The 19196-nt window shown below is 44.7% G+C and overlaps 3 protein-coding genes across 6 annotated transcripts; 2 read left to right on the top strand and 1 right to left on the bottom strand.

Moving 5' to 3' along the window:
• Positions 1-107: 107 nt before the first annotated feature.
• SRSF9 (serine and arginine rich splicing factor 9) lies at positions 108-6656 on the top strand. Of its 2 annotated transcripts, none has more exons than XR_008616039.1 (4): positions 108-428; positions 2802-2962; positions 4469-4888; positions 6164-6276. XR_008616039.1 is itself a non-coding variant. In XM_007129992.4 (4 exons), exons 1-4 carry the CDS (start codon positions 241-243, stop codon positions 6305-6307), a joined length of 666 nt encoding a protein of 221 aa, XP_007130054.1. In that variant the 5' UTR covers positions 117-240; the 3' UTR covers positions 6308-6656. The 2 variants fall into 2 exon arrangements, 1 of the variants encoding a protein (XP_007130054.1); XM_007129992.4 differs by having other exon boundaries at positions 117-428; positions 4469-4641; positions 6164-6656.
• GATC (glutamyl-tRNA amidotransferase subunit C) lies at positions 2978-16772 on the bottom strand. 3 transcript variants are annotated; one of them, XM_007129990.4, is made up of 4 exons: positions 16601-16736; positions 16333-16505; positions 9408-9511; positions 2978-4497 (listed from the first exon to the last, which is right to left on the bottom strand). In XM_007129990.4, the coding sequence occupies exons 1-4, from the start codon at positions 16679-16681 to the stop codon at positions 4310-4312; spliced, it is 546 nt and encodes a 181-aa protein (XP_007130052.1). In that variant the 5' UTR covers positions 16682-16736; the 3' UTR covers positions 2978-4309. The 3 variants fall into 3 exon arrangements, with proteins under 3 accessions (XP_007130052.1, XP_007130053.1, XP_023976529.1); XM_007129991.4 differs by lacking the exon at positions 2978-4497 and adding an exon at positions 7543-7931 and having other exon boundaries at positions 16601-16772; XM_024120761.3 differs by lacking the exon at positions 2978-4497 and having other exon boundaries at positions 7944-9511.
• TRIAP1 (TP53 regulated inhibitor of apoptosis 1) lies at positions 16739-18817 on the top strand. The gene is made up of 2 exons (XM_007129989.3): positions 16739-16924; positions 17872-18817. Exons 1-2 carry the CDS (start codon positions 16745-16747, stop codon positions 17953-17955), a joined length of 264 nt encoding a protein of 87 aa, XP_007130051.2. The 5' UTR covers positions 16739-16744; the 3' UTR covers positions 17956-18817.
• The last annotated feature ends 379 nt before the right edge of the window (positions 18818-19196 follow it).

Raw genomic sequence — 19196 nt, 5'->3', positions numbered from 1 at the left:
TTGTCTCCCCCCGACCCGCTTTGCACCTACAGGGGGCACACGCGCACGCGCAGTCGTCGCAGCCGCGTCCCCTTTAAGAGGATTCCTTTTGCCTCCTCCGACCCTTTCGCTTCCGTTCCCGTTCCCACAATGCTATGCGGCTGAGCGCTTCCGAGCCCGCGGGGACGCTGCAGGGGGACCCCGGCTGAGGCGGCAGCGGGGACGTGAGCTGCGGCAGGCCCGCGGCGTCGGGCGGTGCGGATGTCGGGCTGGGCGGACGAGCGCGGCGGCGAGGGCGACGGACGCATCTACGTGGGGAACCTTCCGACCGACGTGCGCGAGAAGGACTTGGAGGATCTCTTCTACAAGTACGGCCGCATCCGCGACATCGAGCTCAAGAACCGGCACGGCCTCGTGCCCTTCGCCTTCGTGCGCTTCGAGGACCCGCGGTGAGGGCCCCGCGCCGCCCGCCAGCCCGCCGGCCGGCCCGACGCCCCGGGCTCCCGCCTTCCCTTCTCTCCCCGCTCCCTTCCAGGGCCTCCCTTCCCCCCTCGCCGCAGACCCCTCACGGCGCCCCCGGGTGGAGGCTGAGGCCTCCTCTCGCCGCGGGGCTCCGGGCAGTCCTTTGCTCCGTCACTTCCTCTATTATTATTTTTTTTACTTAGAAACACAAAAGCCGGGTCTTAGGAGGGCCCAAGCCCACCCAGACTGACCTCAGTGATGGTACAGATGCCCGTTCTCTCCCTCGCGGCAGGACAGGCACCCTTCGGAGAAAGCGGCCCAGGGCTTGGGAAGCTTGGCCCCTGAGCCGGCCCGGAGAGGACTGGGTGAGGAGGGAAGGGTCGCCCTCCTTGCCCACTCCTCCCCCAGCTGGGACTCGCCGTTGTGGGGCGCACAGTGCCGGGGTGTGGATACCTTTGAAGGGCGTAAAGGGGGCTCCTTGATGGAACGGATCTCCGTCCACGCGCGCCCCGCCCCACACGGCCAGGGCCTCGTTCTGATAAAAGCGTCAGGGGTTTGGGAAAACTTCTAAAGCAGTCTGATGGGGGTCTCTGATTTCACTATTCCTTCTCTAATAAGGGAGGCACTGCTACATGCTAAGGGCCCTGAGGATGTGGAAGCTCTAGATCCCGAAACCGACTCAAAGGGGGTCTTTGTGACTTTGCAAAGAGTGTCGGCCCTTGCCCCAGAAAAGGCCTGGGAACTTTCAACACTGCGCTTGTTGGTTCGCACTGTGTTGGTTACTACACTCGGGGTAAATCGGAGCCCGCTTGCTGGTTTCCAGCACTGGCTGAGGGAGCGCTTTGCGTAGTCTGCGCCCTGCGGGCTTCACTACTGAGGACTGCCCGTGGGGTGTCCTGCCCATCTTGGGGAGTGATACGAGGCAAGGGGAGCGTCTGAGGATGAGGAGGCTGGACGCACCCTGAGGCTTTGATGACTGAAGACTCTGACGGAGCTCATTCTTAGTGTCTTGCCATTTGCCTCAAAAAATGGAACTAGGCATTTTCACACACACCTAAACTGGAAAAGGTTGCACCTCTATTAGTATCAGTTGCCGTGTGTTTCTTAAGTTGTTATGTGTCATGTACCATACTATGTATTATTTAGCATTTTCAACAGCCTATAAACTAGGTGCTACTAATCACATTTTCAGATGAGGTAACAGGATTTAGAGTTGATAAAAGCGAAGAGTACTAGGGAAGGTAGGATTTGAACCTCCTGCCCTGTCGAATACAAACTTACTGTATGATATGTCATCTTTTCCCTCATTCCTTTCATAATGAAAAGCTATCTTTTGTTATCACCAGATGCCAAGTTGCAAGCAAAGCACTGCACACGTAGTATCTTATTTAATCCTTACAAAAACCCTGTGAGACAGGCATATTACTCACATTCACATGTAAAATCTTGATCACATACTTACCCAGAGACAACTACTAGTAAGTAGCAGGAGGATGATTTGAACTGAGGACAGTTTTTATTCAGTCTTAAACCCTGGCAGTTCTGCCTCTCTCCCACTGTATTATGAATATAGCTAGGGATGAACTGGATGTGGTCCTCCTTGCTCTTAATCCTGGGACTGGAATCTTGATTCGCATTTATGTGCCTGTGACAACTGAATGCTGCCTTCATTAGTATGTCTTCAGCTGTTTGTCCTCTCAACCTCTGAGGGCATTCTCTCTCCTATCAATATTGGAGAACCAGCTTGGTGTTCCTAACTCTCCTAGAGCCCTAGGAAAGACTTTAAAGTATTACTTTATTGGATATTTACCTCTTGATGAAACTGTACCCAGAGTGGTTTTGACAACTTAGTCCTCCAAACCATGCTGAAAAGGTACACTTGAAGGAATTCCATATTCCTCACAAAACACTAATTTGCATTTGTCTTTTGAGCCTTACCTCTTTTTAAATGGGTTTTTCTTTCTATAGACTTGAATGTACTAGGCCTTGAGGAAGAATATTAAAGGACTAGTGTGTGGTGTGCATTTTGAGAAACAGCTCACCAAGGTTAGAGAAACACTTTTATTGGCAAAATCAATCATCTGTCAACAGTTTATTTTTTTCTGAATTAGTTCTCTTATCTGTTTATCTATTCATTATCATTTCATACCTGGAGAACCCTGTGTGTGACAGCTGTAAAGTTTAATTCCAATATCATGAAAGGTCTTCAAACCAAAGCAGTAGTGCATCAAGTTCCGGGTTTTTGTTCTTCTGTTTTTTTTCTCACTTGAGGTTTTCTTTTTATTCTTGTTACTCATGTTCCTCACTGGGAAGTCAGTTGGCCCTCCTGAGCAGCACTAACTCCAAACTTTTCTTTGCAGAGATGCTGAGGATGCAATTTATGGAAGGAACGGTTATGATTATGGCCAGTGCCGGCTTCGTGTGGAGTTCCCCAGGACTTACGGAGGTCGGGGTGGGTGGCCCCGTGGTGGGAGGAATGGGCCTCCTACAAGAAGATCTGATTTCCGAGTTCTTGTTTCAGGTATGTTCCTTTCAAACTAAATAAGATGATGCATGTAAAATACTTAGCACAGAGTCTGGCCTCCAAGAATTGTTAGCTGTTATTCTTCAGTGCGTGGGATGTGTGGGGTTTTCTTTTCAACAGCCCATGCACAGTGACAATCTGAAGCCCTACCAGTGAGGCAGGTACCTTGCCAATGAAATTGCACTGATAGTGCAGCCTTGATAGAACATAAACTTTCTTCTTATAATGGAGTTTTCTAATGTTGAAAGGGAAGATGATGGCAAAACCCCTTGAGCTGGAATTCTAAAGACATTTTCTTTTGGAATGTACCCTGGTGTCGGACTTGCTAGAAAGACATTGCAGAAGCCAGATTTGAACAAATTACCTAGCCTTGGATCCTAAAATAGGCCATATTTTGTGGTGGTTTTGGAATTATGTAAAAAAGAAACCAAAACTACAACTTGGGAGTCATAGTGATTGTATTGCAAAGTATAGAATGAAATGTCTAGTGTTGACAAGTGATGAAATGCTAAGCTCAGAGGTTGATGCATCTTTTTGAAATATTAACACACTGGTAAAAACCTGGGGCCTTCTGCACATTGCAGGGGTGTTTTAGGGCCCTGGTGGAGTGAAGTGTATTGAGGAGCCTGGCACTGTCTTAGATGTGAATGTCACACAGTCACATCAGACTCCCATGGTGCTTGAGAGTGATACTGTCAGTATCTGCCTATCTGTGTCCCTTTGTAATTTTTTAACCCCAGAACTCTATTCCCTCCTTCAGGATGTCATACATATCTTTTTTTCTCTCCATGCTGCTCTGAAATCCTGCTTAGAAAACTATTAGGAAATGGCTGCAGTCCTGAGCTGTGAGCGGTAAACACAGCCTTTGAGAGCAGGAGCACATTTCCCTTTCATGACATCAGGTAGGGTTGTATGACTCCCGACTAGTTTTAGCGTCTGAGTCTTACCTTTTCCCCTACTGTATTGAAGAGTATTGGTGATCTTTTAAGAGGTACTTTGTCTAGTTTGTCAGTCATTCACACCTACAAGAAAACAAACTTTAGATTTTCGTTGTGTTACTTCAGCTACACTTTGGTTATTTTATTGGATGGTTTCAAAATTCCGATGTCCTGGGAACCCAGTCAGGCAAGAAATAATTGGTACCAATAAATTTCATAATGGAAAAAATTAGAACTCAAAGTCTTGGGAGTTTGTTATTAATTATGAAGAACAAAGAAAGAGAGGCTCTGAATTCTTAGAGGTACTAAACCTATAACGGGATGAACTTCTTGGTCTGTCGGAAAGGCTTGGTCTCTGGAAGATTATCCTAGGACCAGCTTCTTATGGTGGTTTTCCACACATACTTTAGTGTTCTTCTCTGGTTTTGTGTCCCTTATTAAAATTTGTGATTTGGGGACCCTCAGGATTTAAAAGCAGTGATTGATGGAGAAGGGACCCTAGGGCTTGATGGCTCTTAACATAGATGAAGGATGTGGCCTCTTCTCTTATGTTCTCTGTGCCTAGGACTTCCTCCATCAGGCAGCTGGCAGGACCTGAAAGATCATATGCGAGAAGCTGGGGATGTCTGTTACGCAGATGTGCAGAAAGATGGAATGGGGATGGTTGAATATCTCAGAAAAGAAGACATGGAATATGCCCTGCGTAAACTGGATGACACCAAATTCCGCTCTCATGAGGTGGGTCCCCACCTTCTGTTGAGGAGCTTGTACCTAGACCACTCCACCTGAAGCTGACCTAGCAGAAGTAGCAACAGGCCATGCGTTTGCCATTTGAGGACCTCAAAATACCATTAAAGATCTATCTTACGTGGACAAAGCCAAGGAATTCATCATGCCTAAGCCCTGCAGGGTCATAACAGAGAGAAGTCTGCAGTCATAGTATTTTTAACGTGGAGAGAATACTGGTGCAGTCTGTCATAATGTGGTGAGCTATTCCATGATAACACCGTTTCACAACTGGCTTAATCCGCAGTGTCCCTCCATGAACCTAATTATTATGGCTCCCACCTTTGGGTCTAGTCTGGGCTCTGCAAGCCAACCTCATCATCTCAGCCCTTCTAGGTACTGCTACTGGGGCTGAGTTGTCACATCACTGTGCCTTTCCCAAAGTGATGCAGGAGCCTCTTTGAAACGTGAGCCCTTGGCATTTTCTTGTTGTTCATCACCTCACCCTGGGGACTTAGTTCTTGATGTACTTCCTTTCAAGTAGGTGGCTGCTGCTTTGGATCTCAGTCTGATTCAGATGGTGACTATTCCTTTGATACCATTGAGACCAGATACCAGACCACCAATTGGACATTTTTTCTGGTTATCCTGTCCTGACTTGCTGTGGGGTTTAGGGATGTCTGGGGACATGAACTTCTGGGCCCATTTCTTTTTCTAAGGATTCATATAATTCCCTAACTTTATGGCTTGGAGGCTGCATGGGTTAACAGTGCTTTTGCTCAGACTGTCCTCTAGGACTTGAATTTGCAGCAGAAACAAAACAGCACCTGGTCGTCAGTTGTACTACAAAGCAGGGTCTCAGTAAGGGTAATCAAATTACTGACTTCACTGAGGGAAAAAGCATCTGGCTTCTTTCATCTTAGGGTCTTTAGATCTGAGAATGCTGGCTGAGGGCAAAGGGCCTGGAGGTAGGCCTGCCTGGACATGACTCCTCTGCTGCTTATTAAAATCTTAGCTGACCTACTCCGAACCCTGGTTCCTCCTCTATATGCAAAATAGTCACAATAATAGCATTATCTTAAAAGACTTTCCAGGAAGCTAAATTATGAAGATAACTAAGCATCTAGCCCAGGTCCTGACACCTGGGAGGTGCGAAATACAGGTTAGCTCCTTCCATAGGTACCCTCCCAAAGATGCATACGTGAGGTGGCAGAGGACTAAACTATATACCTGACCTCTGACATCCTTTACAGTTCTTAGATTCTGGAGGTTAGTGGCAGGAATTCAGATATGTTAACAGTAGTAGCTAGTAGCTGAGTTATTTACCACATAATCGAGTTGCCATTTATTTGTGTCACCTTGGGCAAGAATACCTACCTCCTGCACTATTGGAGGGTTTAATGAGATAGCATTGTGCCAAGCAAACAGTAAATGCTCAATACTTAACTGTTATTGTTAGGCAGCCATGTTAGGTGTTGGTGTGCTTTATTCTTCTGGGTCTTATTTTTTCCTTTACCTTTTGTTTGAATTTCAGGGTGAAACTTCCTACATACGCGTTTATCCAGAGAGAAGCACCAGCTATGGCTACTCACGGTCTCGGTCTGGGTCAAGGGGCCGTGACTCTCCATACCAAAGCAGGGGTTCCCCACACTACTTCTCTCCTTTCAGACCCTACTGAGACAGGTGATGGGAATTTTTTTCTTTATTTTTTAGGTGAACTGAGCTGCTTTGTGCTCAGAATCTACATTCCAGATTGATGATTTAGTGTCTTAGGAAATTTTTTTAATTTTTTTTTTTAAGGAAATAAAACTACATAATTTCTACCAGGGCCATATTAGCAGTGAAACATTTTTAACTGCGGAAATTATGGTCTTGGTTCAGAAACAAGTTGTATATTTTTCACCCCTGATGATGGGAAAAAAACCAGTGCTGTATCTTTGTGGGTTGCTCTTCTACGGAGATCAGCTGTTACTGTGACTTAAGTCGGCCCATTCTGTTTAGAAATATATTTTAAACGTTTAGTAATTGACATGTGTGATTGTCCTTAATTACGTTCATAGATTTCACCAAACAGGCACACTGATGTAGTAAAAAAAAAAAAAAAAAAAAAAAAAAAAAATCGAGTTGTAGTGGCAGCTTGTACCCAATTGGTAAGGAGCAGGAGTGGATTACTTTATTTGGGGATAAAGATAGTTGCTCTGATGGTGGTCTGAGAACTTCAATCCCAAGGGCAGGTTCAGGGTTCTCTTATAATTCAAGGCCAACTGTGTAAATTAAGCTGCTTTAAAGAAAAGAGGGCGCAGTGCAGATAGGGGAAGGGAATGGGAAGGCTAAAAACAGACTTTTAAAAGTGGGCACCAGCATAAAGATCATTGGGAAATTCTTAGCCAAAACCAACTTTGGCAGTTGGTTAGGGAAAAAAAAAAACAAAAAAGTTTTGGTTTTATCACTTTCACTCCTAAATTTGTCTCATTTGTCCCTGGTATCTGAGCTTTAAAAAACAAAACAAACCCCAAAACAAAAAACCCCACTGTCTTGGATTCTGTTCAGTTCAGTCATCATGGGGCAGGGGGCCTACTTTGTCACAGGCCCAGGGCTTTTTTTTTTTTTAGACCACTTTATTGAAATACAGTTGACCTGTAAAAAGCTGTACATTTAATGTATACAACTCAGTGAGTTCGGGGTTAAGTATACACACATGAAATCACAACCATGAAGGCCATAAACATATCCATCACCTCCCAAAGCTGCCTCCTAACCTTAGCAGAAAGTCAGCCCTCTGCTTGGAACAAAGTGGGTACCCAAGAACAAATTTTAAGTGTGTTCAGTAAAGATAAAAGGCTGCTCAAGTCGATGGAAGCAGCAACTGAAAAGGACAACTCAGGTTGTCACATAGTGATCAGATGCAATGTCTAACAGTTACATAAATAGAAAAATTCACTTAAATGCAGTTTGGTAGACAGTCTTTTGGGGAGGGGATAAAGTCTTCCATACAGAACAGCCTGTGAGTACACTTGATCCATTTCCTTGGAAACTGGCAATACCTTCTACTTCCGTTGGTATCAGGGACTATTTGCCTTATTTTGGCTAGATCTTTCCCAATTCCGTCCTCAAAAGAGTTAGTTACTAAGAGATACCTAACCATCACTTTTTTCAGGCGACTGAAGGAAGTGGGAACATTAGTGTTTGTAACAAAATAGTCATTGCACTTCCACGTTTTTAGAGGGCACCCCTTCCCAGAATAGCTACTCAGCGGTGTGAGAAGGGCTCTTTTTCATCCAGCTTTGGCCAAGAGATATTACCTGTTTGAAAACAATAACAAAAAGGAATGTTATAGTTGAGCCTGCTTTCCAGCTGGCTCTACACTGAGCTAACTGGTTTGTCATGAAAAATAAGCAATGGAAATAAGTGTAGCTATTACACTGTTTTTCTAACTATGAGTATCTGAAAGAACCAGTTATAAGTGAAGCCTAATCAATGCACACTTTTCAGTAAGTAGCAGAGACAGGTTAATTAGACATTTATATGCATATGGGAGAGGAAGGAGAGACTATGACTGTGAACTCAGTTTTTCCCAAGAAGCAAAGTCTGACACAAGGTTCTATATGAGAAACAGCATATGTGATCAATGGATATGTCTGCTGAAACAGTAACAACTATCAGACACTGAGATTGAGAGATTATAAAATCTTATTTCTCTCCACAGTTAACTGAGGTGGTTTAGTTAATCAGAGGCATGAGCTCAGAATTTTTTTAGCTTTCCTTCCCATCCTTGCTTCAACCAGAGCTTTTCTTTAATTGGCTGGTCTTGATCAAAGAGGTATTCCCTGAGCCAGAGAACTGATGTTTGTTCTCCACTGAGGGGCATCTCCTGAACTTGAAGCTGGAACTTGGAAAGCCATCTACCTGGAGTGCTTAGGCTAGTCCCATTCTCCAGTGTCCAGAGGGGAGCAGCAGCTCTGAGGGCTCACCTGTCTGCAGTTCAGCTACCCAAGGTTCTGGGTTTTATTATTGGCCCAGAGTTTTAAAATAGTTACAGTGAGGTTTAAAGATGCAAATCTCCACACTAGGGGTTGCAAATTGATCACAGGATGCACCTGGCTTGCAGCAGGTATGTTTTATTTTCATGGTATTTTATTTTTTTTAATCTTGAATTAACACTTAAAATTTGGGAAATAGCACACAAAATGCCAGATGTCCAGGTTCTCTGGGAAAATGGGCTCCCATTCTTGCCTGGCACTGAATGAGAAGCAGCGCACGCCAGCTGCCCCTTTAGGCATAGCTTGAGCTCCAGATTTGCCACTCTACACATCTCTTCCTGCCTCAGTCCTGTTTTTGTTTTGCGCATTCCTGTTAACACCTGGTCCCTAGAGGTGAATGTGACCCCTGGAATCTACTGCCACCTTAGTGTCACCACCTGTATATACCTTGTTTTTTATTGTTATTAATACATGTGTTTTTTTTCATTTCCAGTTTTGAGATAATTGACATACATTGTATAAGTTTAAGGTGTGTAACACAATGATTTGATACATGTATATATTGCAAAATGATTACCACAAGATTAGTTAACATCCTTGAGTCACCATGCTGTACATTATATCCCCAGGACTTATTTAACTTGTAACTGGAAGTTTTTACCTTTTGACTTCCTTCACCCTTTTGCCACTTTATACTTGTCAAAGTGCTTTCACATAGCAAATCTGGGCCTCACAGTTCCTACTGCATTCTTAGTTTACTGTGGGACAGTCTGTTAAGCCATTTTGGGCAGCACATACCTGGGGGAGCCACAAAATACTCCTCCACAACTCGATGGGAGTTTTGTAGTAGTTCTTCAGCACAGTTGCCTTCTACCACATTGTCGGATCTCAAGTACAGACATCTACAAAACCAGAAGTTTAAGGTTACCTTCTCAGAACATGGCTTCTAGGGCATGGGTGGAGAGGGTCAAGTATGGGAGAACAAGGGAGCAGCATATTCTTGAGTTATAGTCACTGCTCAAAGATGGAGGAGCTGTAGTCAACAGTAGACCAAATAACAGCCTACCATTTATAAATTCTCCCAAGAACCCTGTGAGGTAAGTGGTAATTATTCCTCAGGATTGATATGTTTAATATTTTTGACGATTACTAGGGGTAAGTTGCTTTTGGCGGAGATAGGTAAGAAGGCAATTACAGTATAATATATTAAATCTAACAGAGGTAAGCAATGCTTGCCAAGGGACTAGATAGGGGGACCTAACCCAGCCTGGGTGAGGGACAGGTCCTCAGAACAGGTGATGTCACTCCTTAACCATGGTCAAGGAACAGCTGGGTTGGGACTTCCCCACTGGTCCAGCGGTTAAGGCTCCGCAGTCCCAATGCAGGGGGCCCAGGTTCAATCCCTGGTCAGGGAACTAGCTCCCACATGCCGCAACTAAGAGCCTGCATGCTGGGCTTCCCTGGTGGTACAGTGGTTAAGAATCCGCCTGCCGATGCAGGGGACTCGGGTTCGAGCCCTGGTCGGGGAAGATCCCACGTGCCGCATAGCAACTAAGCTGTGTGCCACAATACTGAGCCTGCGCTCTGCAACAAGACAAGCCACTGCAATGAGAAGCCCACGCACCACAACGGAGAGTAGCTCCTCACTGCAACTAGAGAAAGCCCACGCGCAGCAACAAAGACCAATGCAGCCAAAAATAAATAAATAATAATAATTTTAAAAAGAGCCCGCATGCCACAACTAAAGATCCTGCACACAGCAATGAAGATCCCATGTAAGACCCGGCACAGCCAAATAAATAAATATTTTTAAAATATGTATACACTTTAGGGCTTCCCTGGTGGCACAGTGGTTGGGAATCTGCCTGCCAATGCAGGGGACACGGGTTCGAGCCCCGGTCTGGGAAGATCCCACATGCCGCGGAGCAGCTAGGCCAGTGAGCCACAACTACTGAGCCTGTGTGTCTGGAGCCCGTGCTCTGCAGCAAGAGAGGCCGCGAGAGTGAGAGGCCCGCGCACCGCGATGAAGAGTGGCCCCCACTTGCTGGAACTAGAGAAAGCCCTCGCACAGAAACGAAGACCCAACACAGCCAAAAATAAATATTTTTTAAAAAAATATATGTACACACTTAAAAAGAGAAACAGCTGGATTGTGGGGGTGATGGGAAATGAGCAAGGTGCAGAAACTTGCTCAAGAGTGGTTATAAATAACTTAAGCTGCGAAGTGACAGGACTGGGATCCGAGCCCGGTTCTGGTACCCCTAAGGTGAGTGCTTTTTTCATCGCAACCACCTTTGTGGATGTAAAAGTACCTGCCCTTGCAAGATGTACCACAAACATAGCTCAAGAATCTCACACTGTTTTGGGGGCTTAGTGGTTTCATTAAACTATCCAGATGGCAAACTAGTGAAACCAAACAGGAGTTGAACACATCTGTGGGGCTTCACTACTGTTTTAAGGTTTAAAAGTGCATGACAAGAGGTTTGAGTTGGCTTCCAGATACCTGGGCTGAAAAATAAGCAGTCTGCTCAATCACTAAGAGGGTAGCAGCCAAGCTCTTTCTGCTCTGAGCCAGACATAGACTGCGGGCTAAACCTAATGGGACAATGGGGCAAGGGTGTGACATGAACATCTGGGTAGAGGCTGCATAGAAGGCCAAGTTGTAATGATAAGATTCTTTTAGGAAAGGATTGGTTCTTCTATTTCTTTGGGGCACCCAGCCCTGGGCAAGACACGATAAACACTTATTCATGGTACAAAGAGTGGAAAGCTGGACTCTATTCCAGGACTGGCACGGTCTTAACTGTGTCACCTTGAACAAGTATGATCTTTCTAAGACCTTAAGCTTCTTGCCAAAAAAAGTGAAGGTTGCACTACATTTTTTTACCATACAAGGATTATGCACTCATACTCATTCAAGGAAACTTAGAGAACAAAAATAAAAGTAATCTGTAAAGGTGACCATTGGACTTTCTGGGGTTTATATTTCTGTTGGGCAATATAACAAAATGGCTAAGAGACTGGGCTCCTGAATCACTGCAGAATTCAAACCCCAGAGCTGCACGTGGCCTGTATGCAAGTTACTTATCCTTTCCATGTATCAGTTTCCTTGTTTGTAAAATGCTTCAGAGAATTGCTGGGACAATTAAATGAAATGATGTTTAAAAAGAAGGTCTGGTAATGCTGGGCTTGCATTCTCAGGGCAACAGGAGGTGGGCGCTGAATAGCACCTGCTCTTTTTTCAAAAAGAGTTTTGTACACCCCAGGTACACCTCAGTCCCCACTACTCACTCAGAGAATACCTATGCACTTAACCTGCTATAATCACTCACAACCCTCCCAGTCCATGGGGACTGGAGGCTGCTAATTGTTCCTGGGTGCTTGGAGATTTTGACAAAAAAGACTATACTACTGCCAAGAGGTGGTTAAAAGCTACTGCTTCCCAACAGTAGGCAGCAATTGATTTGTTCACTCATTTGGTAATTGGGTTTCCTATTAAGTGACATTTCCAGAAAGACAAAATTCACCTCTTTAAATATCACACATTTCCACCTAATTACTATTTAAGATGGAGTTGTTTGTAGAATAATCCACACCTCCCTATTTTCTTAAACATAGGCTACTGAACACAGGGTCTCTGTGAGGGTGGCACACCAAGCAGACCCCTCACTTGGCAAGTCGCTTAACTTTTCTTGACTTTGGAATCATGCATAAGACACCAAACAGGACCAGATGAGCTCTTTAAGTGCCTATCAATTATGACTGACTGAATGTCTACCTCACCTCATCTTTCTCAGTCAGGGTTCTATTATAAGAGCGTTTAGTCCAGATACGTAGGGCAACTTCTCTGCATCTGGGCTAGTTGTTAGTTATGTACCATCCTTGGGAGACTTGAAAAAAGAGTCCATTGATCTTTCTGTGTCCTCGATCAGATGAAAGACCCTGGATGAGAAAACTTTTGACTGAATTAGAAATCCCTGCCCTCTAAAGCTCACAGACAAGGCACTTAAACCAGTAACTGTGGGAAATGGATTTAATTTCATGGAAAGCACTACGGCAGCATGGCAGAAGAAGTGCCTCTGTTGGCCCTTGGGCTGACCAATGGAACAGTTCTGCTGTTGTTTTAGTTTCTTTCTGCCTCTTCCCTGCTATCAGGCTGCCAGGAGTTGTTTCTCTGGGCACCACTCTACTTCCATCTACAAGCCTTTTAATTTATCTCTAGTTTCATGCGGACTGAAATGAGAGCTAATCGATTTGGCAGATAAGGCTCTGAGGGACATCCTAAGCATTGAAGTTATTTGGCTACAATCAGAGATGTCACCTGAGTCAGTCTCTGGATCTGAGATGAAAAAGGATAAAGTTTCTAGGGGCTGACTTTATTATTGATTGATTGATTGATGTTTTTTGGCTGCGCCACGAGGCTGGTGGGATCTTAGTTCCCCGACCAGGGATTGAACCCGGGTCCTGGCAGTGAAAGCACCGAGTCCTAACCACTGGACTGCCAGGGAATTCCTGGGGCTGACTTTAGAGGGCATATCTAGAGCAGTATTTGAGAGAAGCTCTGAGTTCCAAGTCCTGGATTCTCCTCTTAATACCTGTGAAATTTTGGCGCAGGTTACATAACCTTTCTGAGCCTTGGTTTCTTCATCTATGAAAGAGATACTAGTATTTGCCTTTCGGGATTATATGTGATTACTGATATATAACGCATATAAAATCTTAGTGCCTGGTACATAAGCATGCTAATGCTTTTTAGCTCAAAACAAATGATAGGTTATTAATGGGCCAAGAGATTTCTGTTAGCCAGTCAGGACCTTTACAGCTAGTGCGGCTATCACCTAAAACCATTTAACACTTGTCTTCACTTAACTGGGTTCCATTTCAAATGTCAGTGAAGGCAGTACATTCAAAACATGAAAATCCTACAAATGTCACATCTAAAATGGAATCATTACCCCAAACTGGTTTCCTAATTTATGACAAGATTGCAAATCAATGAATACTAAGTCACTATTCCAGTTACCAGAACCAAATCCCTCTCCATCTTTTCCACAAACTCTTCCCTGAGTAATAGCTGCATTTCTTTACAGTTACCCTCTAGATGCCTTGGGAAATTCTGACTGCTCTTTGCGCTCTATTCCCACCTTTCCCATAGATAATAAAGAACATTCAACAAACATTTACTGAGTGTCTGCTCAGTGCTAGATGAAGATGAGCAATAACAGACATGCTCCCTGTGAGGTGGACGAGCAGTAGGAGAGGGGCAGAGAATCAAATATTAATTAAATAGATGTATAAATACATGTAAAATTACAGCTCTTTTGAATACCATGAGAGCCACAGTTCCTGAAAGAGAACCTGACTCAATACAGAAGAATGAAAACTTCCCTGAGGAAGTGGCAGTTGAAATCTGAAGAAAGGAAATTAAGTAGGCAAAAAAAAAAAAAAAAAAAAAAAAAGGGAATGCACAGGCTGAGATGGGGGTAAAGGCAAGAGCCCAGAATTCTAACAAGGGGAAAGAATGGAGAGCTCTGGGAAAGCGATGTCTTGAAGAAGTGGGCAGAAGCTTGGTTAAATGATGCCCCACAGGCTATGGTGAAGCTTTCCTTTTTATCCTAAAGAGCACTAGGAAGCCACCTGAAGGGCTTGGGTAGGAGAATGACATCAGATTTCTGTTTTGAAACACTGTAACTTTGGGCAAATTGGTTAACCTCCCTAGACCTAAGCATCAAGATTACAAAATAGAGGATTTGAAGGAATCAAAGACTGGAGTGAGACCATGAGGCTAGCAAGCACTTTACATGAAGGTTATGGTTACAGATAAGTGTGGCTCTCCCTACCGGCATTGACTAATGGCAGCTTTCTTTCTCCCACCTGTACCAGGAGTTTATTTTTTAAAATTCCATCAGAAAAAGGCTAGGACAGAGTTGTAGACTGCCCATATCTTTATAGGCTACATACCCATCCTTTCTAAGAAGCTGCAGTCCCAAACAGCAAACAAGTCTGCTTTTCAAAAAAGATCATTTTCTTTTAAAATGTATTAAGATTTGGTAACAATTGGTAGAGGTGGGTAGAGGCTGCACCCTTTTAGTATTCATAAGCTGCTTTGTCAAAGACCCACCCCTCCCTGTTTCATTACACTACTTCACTACTTGGGTTATTACTCTGCCCCCTTAGGCATTAGTGTTTTGGGCCCTAGGTATAAAATGAAAAATTAAAACTTCCCTCTAGGCTTCCCTGGTGGCGCAGTGGTTAAGAATCCGCCTGCCAATGCAGGGGACACGGGTTTGAGCCCTGGCCCAGGAAGATCCCACACGCCACGGAGCAACTAAGCCCGTGTGCCACAACTACTGAGCCCGCGTGCCACAACTACTGAAGCCCACACACCTAGAGCCCGTGCTCCGCAACAAGAGAATCCATGACAATAAGCCACGCACCGCAACGAAGAGTAGCCCCCGCTAGCCACAACTAGAGAAAGCCTGCCCGCAGCAACGAAGACCCAACACAGCCGAAAAACAAAAAACAAAAAAAACTTCCCTCTGCATTCCCATCTTCTTTAACACTAATCATCGTTAATAGTTTCTTGCATGCCCTTTCAGGGAACAAAACAAAACTTAATGCATACACCAGAGTATATAAAATAGATTACACATAAAGTATCGGTAATACCATACACGATGTCCTGAACTTTGCCTTTTTTATTAAGTATATCTTGGAGACCTTTACATATCAGCATATATAGTTATTTCATTATTTTTAACTGCCAAATATTCCAGTGTACTATGATGATGCATTTAAGCCATGAAGGACACTTAGATTGTTTCTGGGTTTTTTTTGTTTCTTTTCTGTTGTTTTGTATTATAAACAGATTTGCATACCCTGGGCGCTTGTGAACACATCTTGATGCACTTTCACAGATATTTCCATAGGGAACCACTAGGTCAGAAAATATGTGCATTTAAAATTTTTGAGACAGGAATTCAGCAGCAAGGAAATCAGACATGAGCTCACACATTCTATTAACAAGAAACATTACAAATCAACAAAAATAAGATAATCAAGGAAAATATTAGAAGAAAACCCTGGGACTTCCCTGGTGGTCCAGTGGCTAAGACTCCGCGCTTCCACTGAAGGGATCGAGGGTTCGATCCCTGGTCCGGGAACTACGATCCCGCATGCCACACGGCCAAAAAAAGAAGAAGGAAACCAGTTAGAAGAAAACCCTGGGACTTCCCTGGTGGTCCAGTGGCTAAGACTCCGCGCTTCCACTGAAGGGATCGAGGGTTCGATCCCTGGTCCGGGAACTACGATCCCGCATGCCACACGGCCAAAAAAAGAAGGAAACCAGACAGGATAAGGAGTTAATGCAAAGATCCTAGAGGAACAACGAATCTGGCGTGTTGGAGAAACGCTAAAGAAGCCAATGTGGTTGGAGTGATAAAAGCAGTACTTCGGTGCGGTAGGGAGGGACTCTAAGAAGTTGGGCCTCGAAAGTGAAGCTTAGCAGTTCGGATTTTGTTCCTAGTTACACTGGGAGCCCTCGAGGATTCTACAAGGGAGGGACAGGATCCATAATGAACAAGGGAAAGAGTGAAAGCACCCGCGGGTTGACCGTGGGCAAGTTCTCGCATCTCGCTTCTGTGAAATGAGACACTAATCTTCATCTTAATTGGGAACGAAGGCGCCGCAGGCAAGGCTTCGAGGGCCGTAGTCGTGAGCTTACCTGTCCTCCAGAACTGACTCCATGGGCTCCACCCCGTCCGTGTCCACGGCGCGGAGCCTGTCGGCGAAGGCGATGGCTTTCTCCAGCCTTGCCACGGCCTCTTGGCTGCCGAAGTCCACAAGCGCTAGCCGCTCCAGGTGCTCAATCAGCTCGGCCGTGACCCGGCGGCTTCCCTGGGGGAGGATGAGGCGGAGGGCTTGGGTCACGGGTGGGGACTGCTCCGCCTCCCGCCCCGCTTCGGCACCCGCGTAGACGCCCCGCCCTCTACCTGAGGATCGGCCTTGGAGGAGAAGCCCCGGCGCCCGCCCGCCGACGCTCGAAGGCCCAGCCACACGGCCCGCACCCACATTTCTCTCCTTCTCGGCCTCCGTAGTGCGTCCTCTCGTAAAGCCTAGCGACGCGCTTAAAAGTGATGACATCCGAGAGCGCCGCCACCGCCGACGCCATGAACAGCGTAGGGGAGGCTTGCACCGACATGAAGCGTGAGTACGACCAGTGCTTCAATCGCTGGTTTGCCGAGAAATTCCTCAAGGGGGACTGCTCCGGGGACCCGTGCACCGATCTCTTCAAGCGCTACCAGCAGTGTGTTCAGGTGAGCTGAGGCCCGGGTCCTTTCGCCTCTATCCCAGGCACCGGCTTCTCTCTAAGGTGTCCCTGGCCTCATGCATCGTATCTTGAGGGCATTGGGACTGGCAGGGTGAAGAAAAGCCTCGATGAGACCAGTAACAGTAGTTCTCTCCCTATCGTCACCAAGGCTGCCTGCTATCTCTCCGAATGACAAAATTAAATATTTTTGCAGCACTTTACTTTTTACGGAGCCCAGTAACATTCTTTGGTTCATTTGGTGCTCAACCTGAACTTGCAAAGTGGGCATAGTTATTCGTATTTTATGCATGGAACACGCCCAGAAATAGGAAGTGATTAGTCGAAGTTCACTAGAATCAAGTTTCCTTGGATTTTGCGGTGGTGCACTTTTCCAGTATTGCTGAGGGACAAGGAGGGGTGTTAGCCTCTCTGGCCTGTTAGACATTATGGAGGATCTCCTTTTGTTATATTCCCTTCATTGGCCTATTTTATTCTCTCTTGACTAGCTAGAACATCTTCATTCCAGCCCAGTGAATGTGAAACTGATCTCAATCGTAAGAACAGCCCTGGGCAAGGCACTCCCAATTAGTTAACTTAAAAAACATCCTCAGTAATTCCAGGTGGAGCTGCTGTCTTTACCCAATATACAGATAGGAAAGTTAGGCTTGATCAAAGTTACATAGCCAGTAAGTCCTAGGACTGATTTGAACTTGTGTCTGTCACAATAGAGTGGTGATAATGTTTAAATTCCACCTCTGAATTTTGATGTTAACTCTTTCCAATCTCTCTGGTTTTACAGTTAATTTCTTTGTAATCTTACTTATGTTAAAAAGCATGGCGTTTGAATCATGTTTGGTAGTCCTTATGGTCCAGTCGATTTACTTTTGTACCATATTTATAAAGTTTGGTCCTCAGCCTCCATGTAGACCTTTATCATGTGTTTTCTTCCATCAGAAAGCAATAAAGGAGAAGGAGATTCCTATTGAAGGACTTGAGTTCATGGGCCATGGCAAAGAAAAGCCTGAAAGCTCTTCTTGACCTTGACAGTCACCTTGAAAACGGACTCCTCAAATCAGGAAATTGAGGACTCTGGATCGTGTCAGTTAAAGCTGTGAAGATAGCATCGATTTGATGAAATTAGGAGAGAGGAGTTTCCTGTCCTCCTTGGTATTTTTCTCTCATTTGTAAAAGATGATGAAAAAAATCACTCTTTGAAATTTCTGGCTTTGGCATCAGCAGGAACTCAGTGTGCTAAATAACGGGATTATGGTTGCAATACTTGGTCTGGGAACGGTTTTAAATATATCTTGTATGTAAATGCTGATAAGCTTGTCAGGATGACCAAGGTTGCCTCAGTTATGCTTCGAAGGACATTACTTGTACACTGTACTGGGGTTATTGTTCATGGAAGCAACTGGTTAGGCTCTCTCTTTTCTCTCAGGGAGACAATGCTTTGGAAAGGTTTCCCAGCACAACAGTTTCGATCAATGCTTGGGAGTTTTATTTTTATATAGTAACTTAACTGTTAAGATTGCTGGTGGACTGGGTTAGCCAAGAGGAAGACAGCTTTTAACAGTTCCCTACCTTAAGAAGAGGTGTCAGATCTCATTAAGATGTGAAAGCTTCAAGAACACTGTGAACACCATCTCAGAGCTCATGGTGTAATTCAGCAATTAAGATCCTTGGAGTGGCTATGCAGGAGGATCCTAAATTGCAAAGATTTGCTGTTGCCAGCTTTCAACTTAAGTAAATTAATTAAGTCAACCTGTGAATCAAAAAAGTGCCAAAATGCTGCATCTGGTTAAATGGGGGGAGAAAAGAGTTCACTTTATTTGCCTCCTTTACCCACCCTGCCCTGTAATGCCTGTAATCATGAAGATGGAACTGTAACGTTTAGTTTCTTTCATTATTTGCCCGAAACTCAGTGCACTTTATGGAACTACCACCCTGTAACCCCACACATCCCATATATACACTGGAGGGAGTTTTATAATTTTTAAATGAAGATTTATCTAAGCTAGGTAGTATCGTGTAGCAAATGGAAACCAGATTTCTAAAATTTCCACAGTAAGCTACACAAATATCTTAAAATGTTTATATAATGGCACCCCAAAAAATGTCAGGATCAGGTGAGCACTTACACTCTTTAGAATATCATGTAGTCTCCACAATTGCGTATCTTGAGTAATGTGGTTCAATTTTTATGTGCCCATATAGTATGAAACATGATTTACAGAAGTCCTAGATCCTATTATCTCTTCTCCACTTTACCAATTAAT

This window comes from Physeter macrocephalus, chromosome 19 (genome assembly GCF_002837175.3).
Source record: "Physeter macrocephalus isolate SW-GA chromosome 19, ASM283717v5, whole genome shotgun sequence".
NCBI lineage: Eukaryota > Metazoa > Chordata > Mammalia > Artiodactyla > Physeteridae > Physeter > Physeter macrocephalus.
Note: the sequence above shows the minus strand (reverse complement) of the source record. Positions and strands in the feature narration are given on the sequence as shown.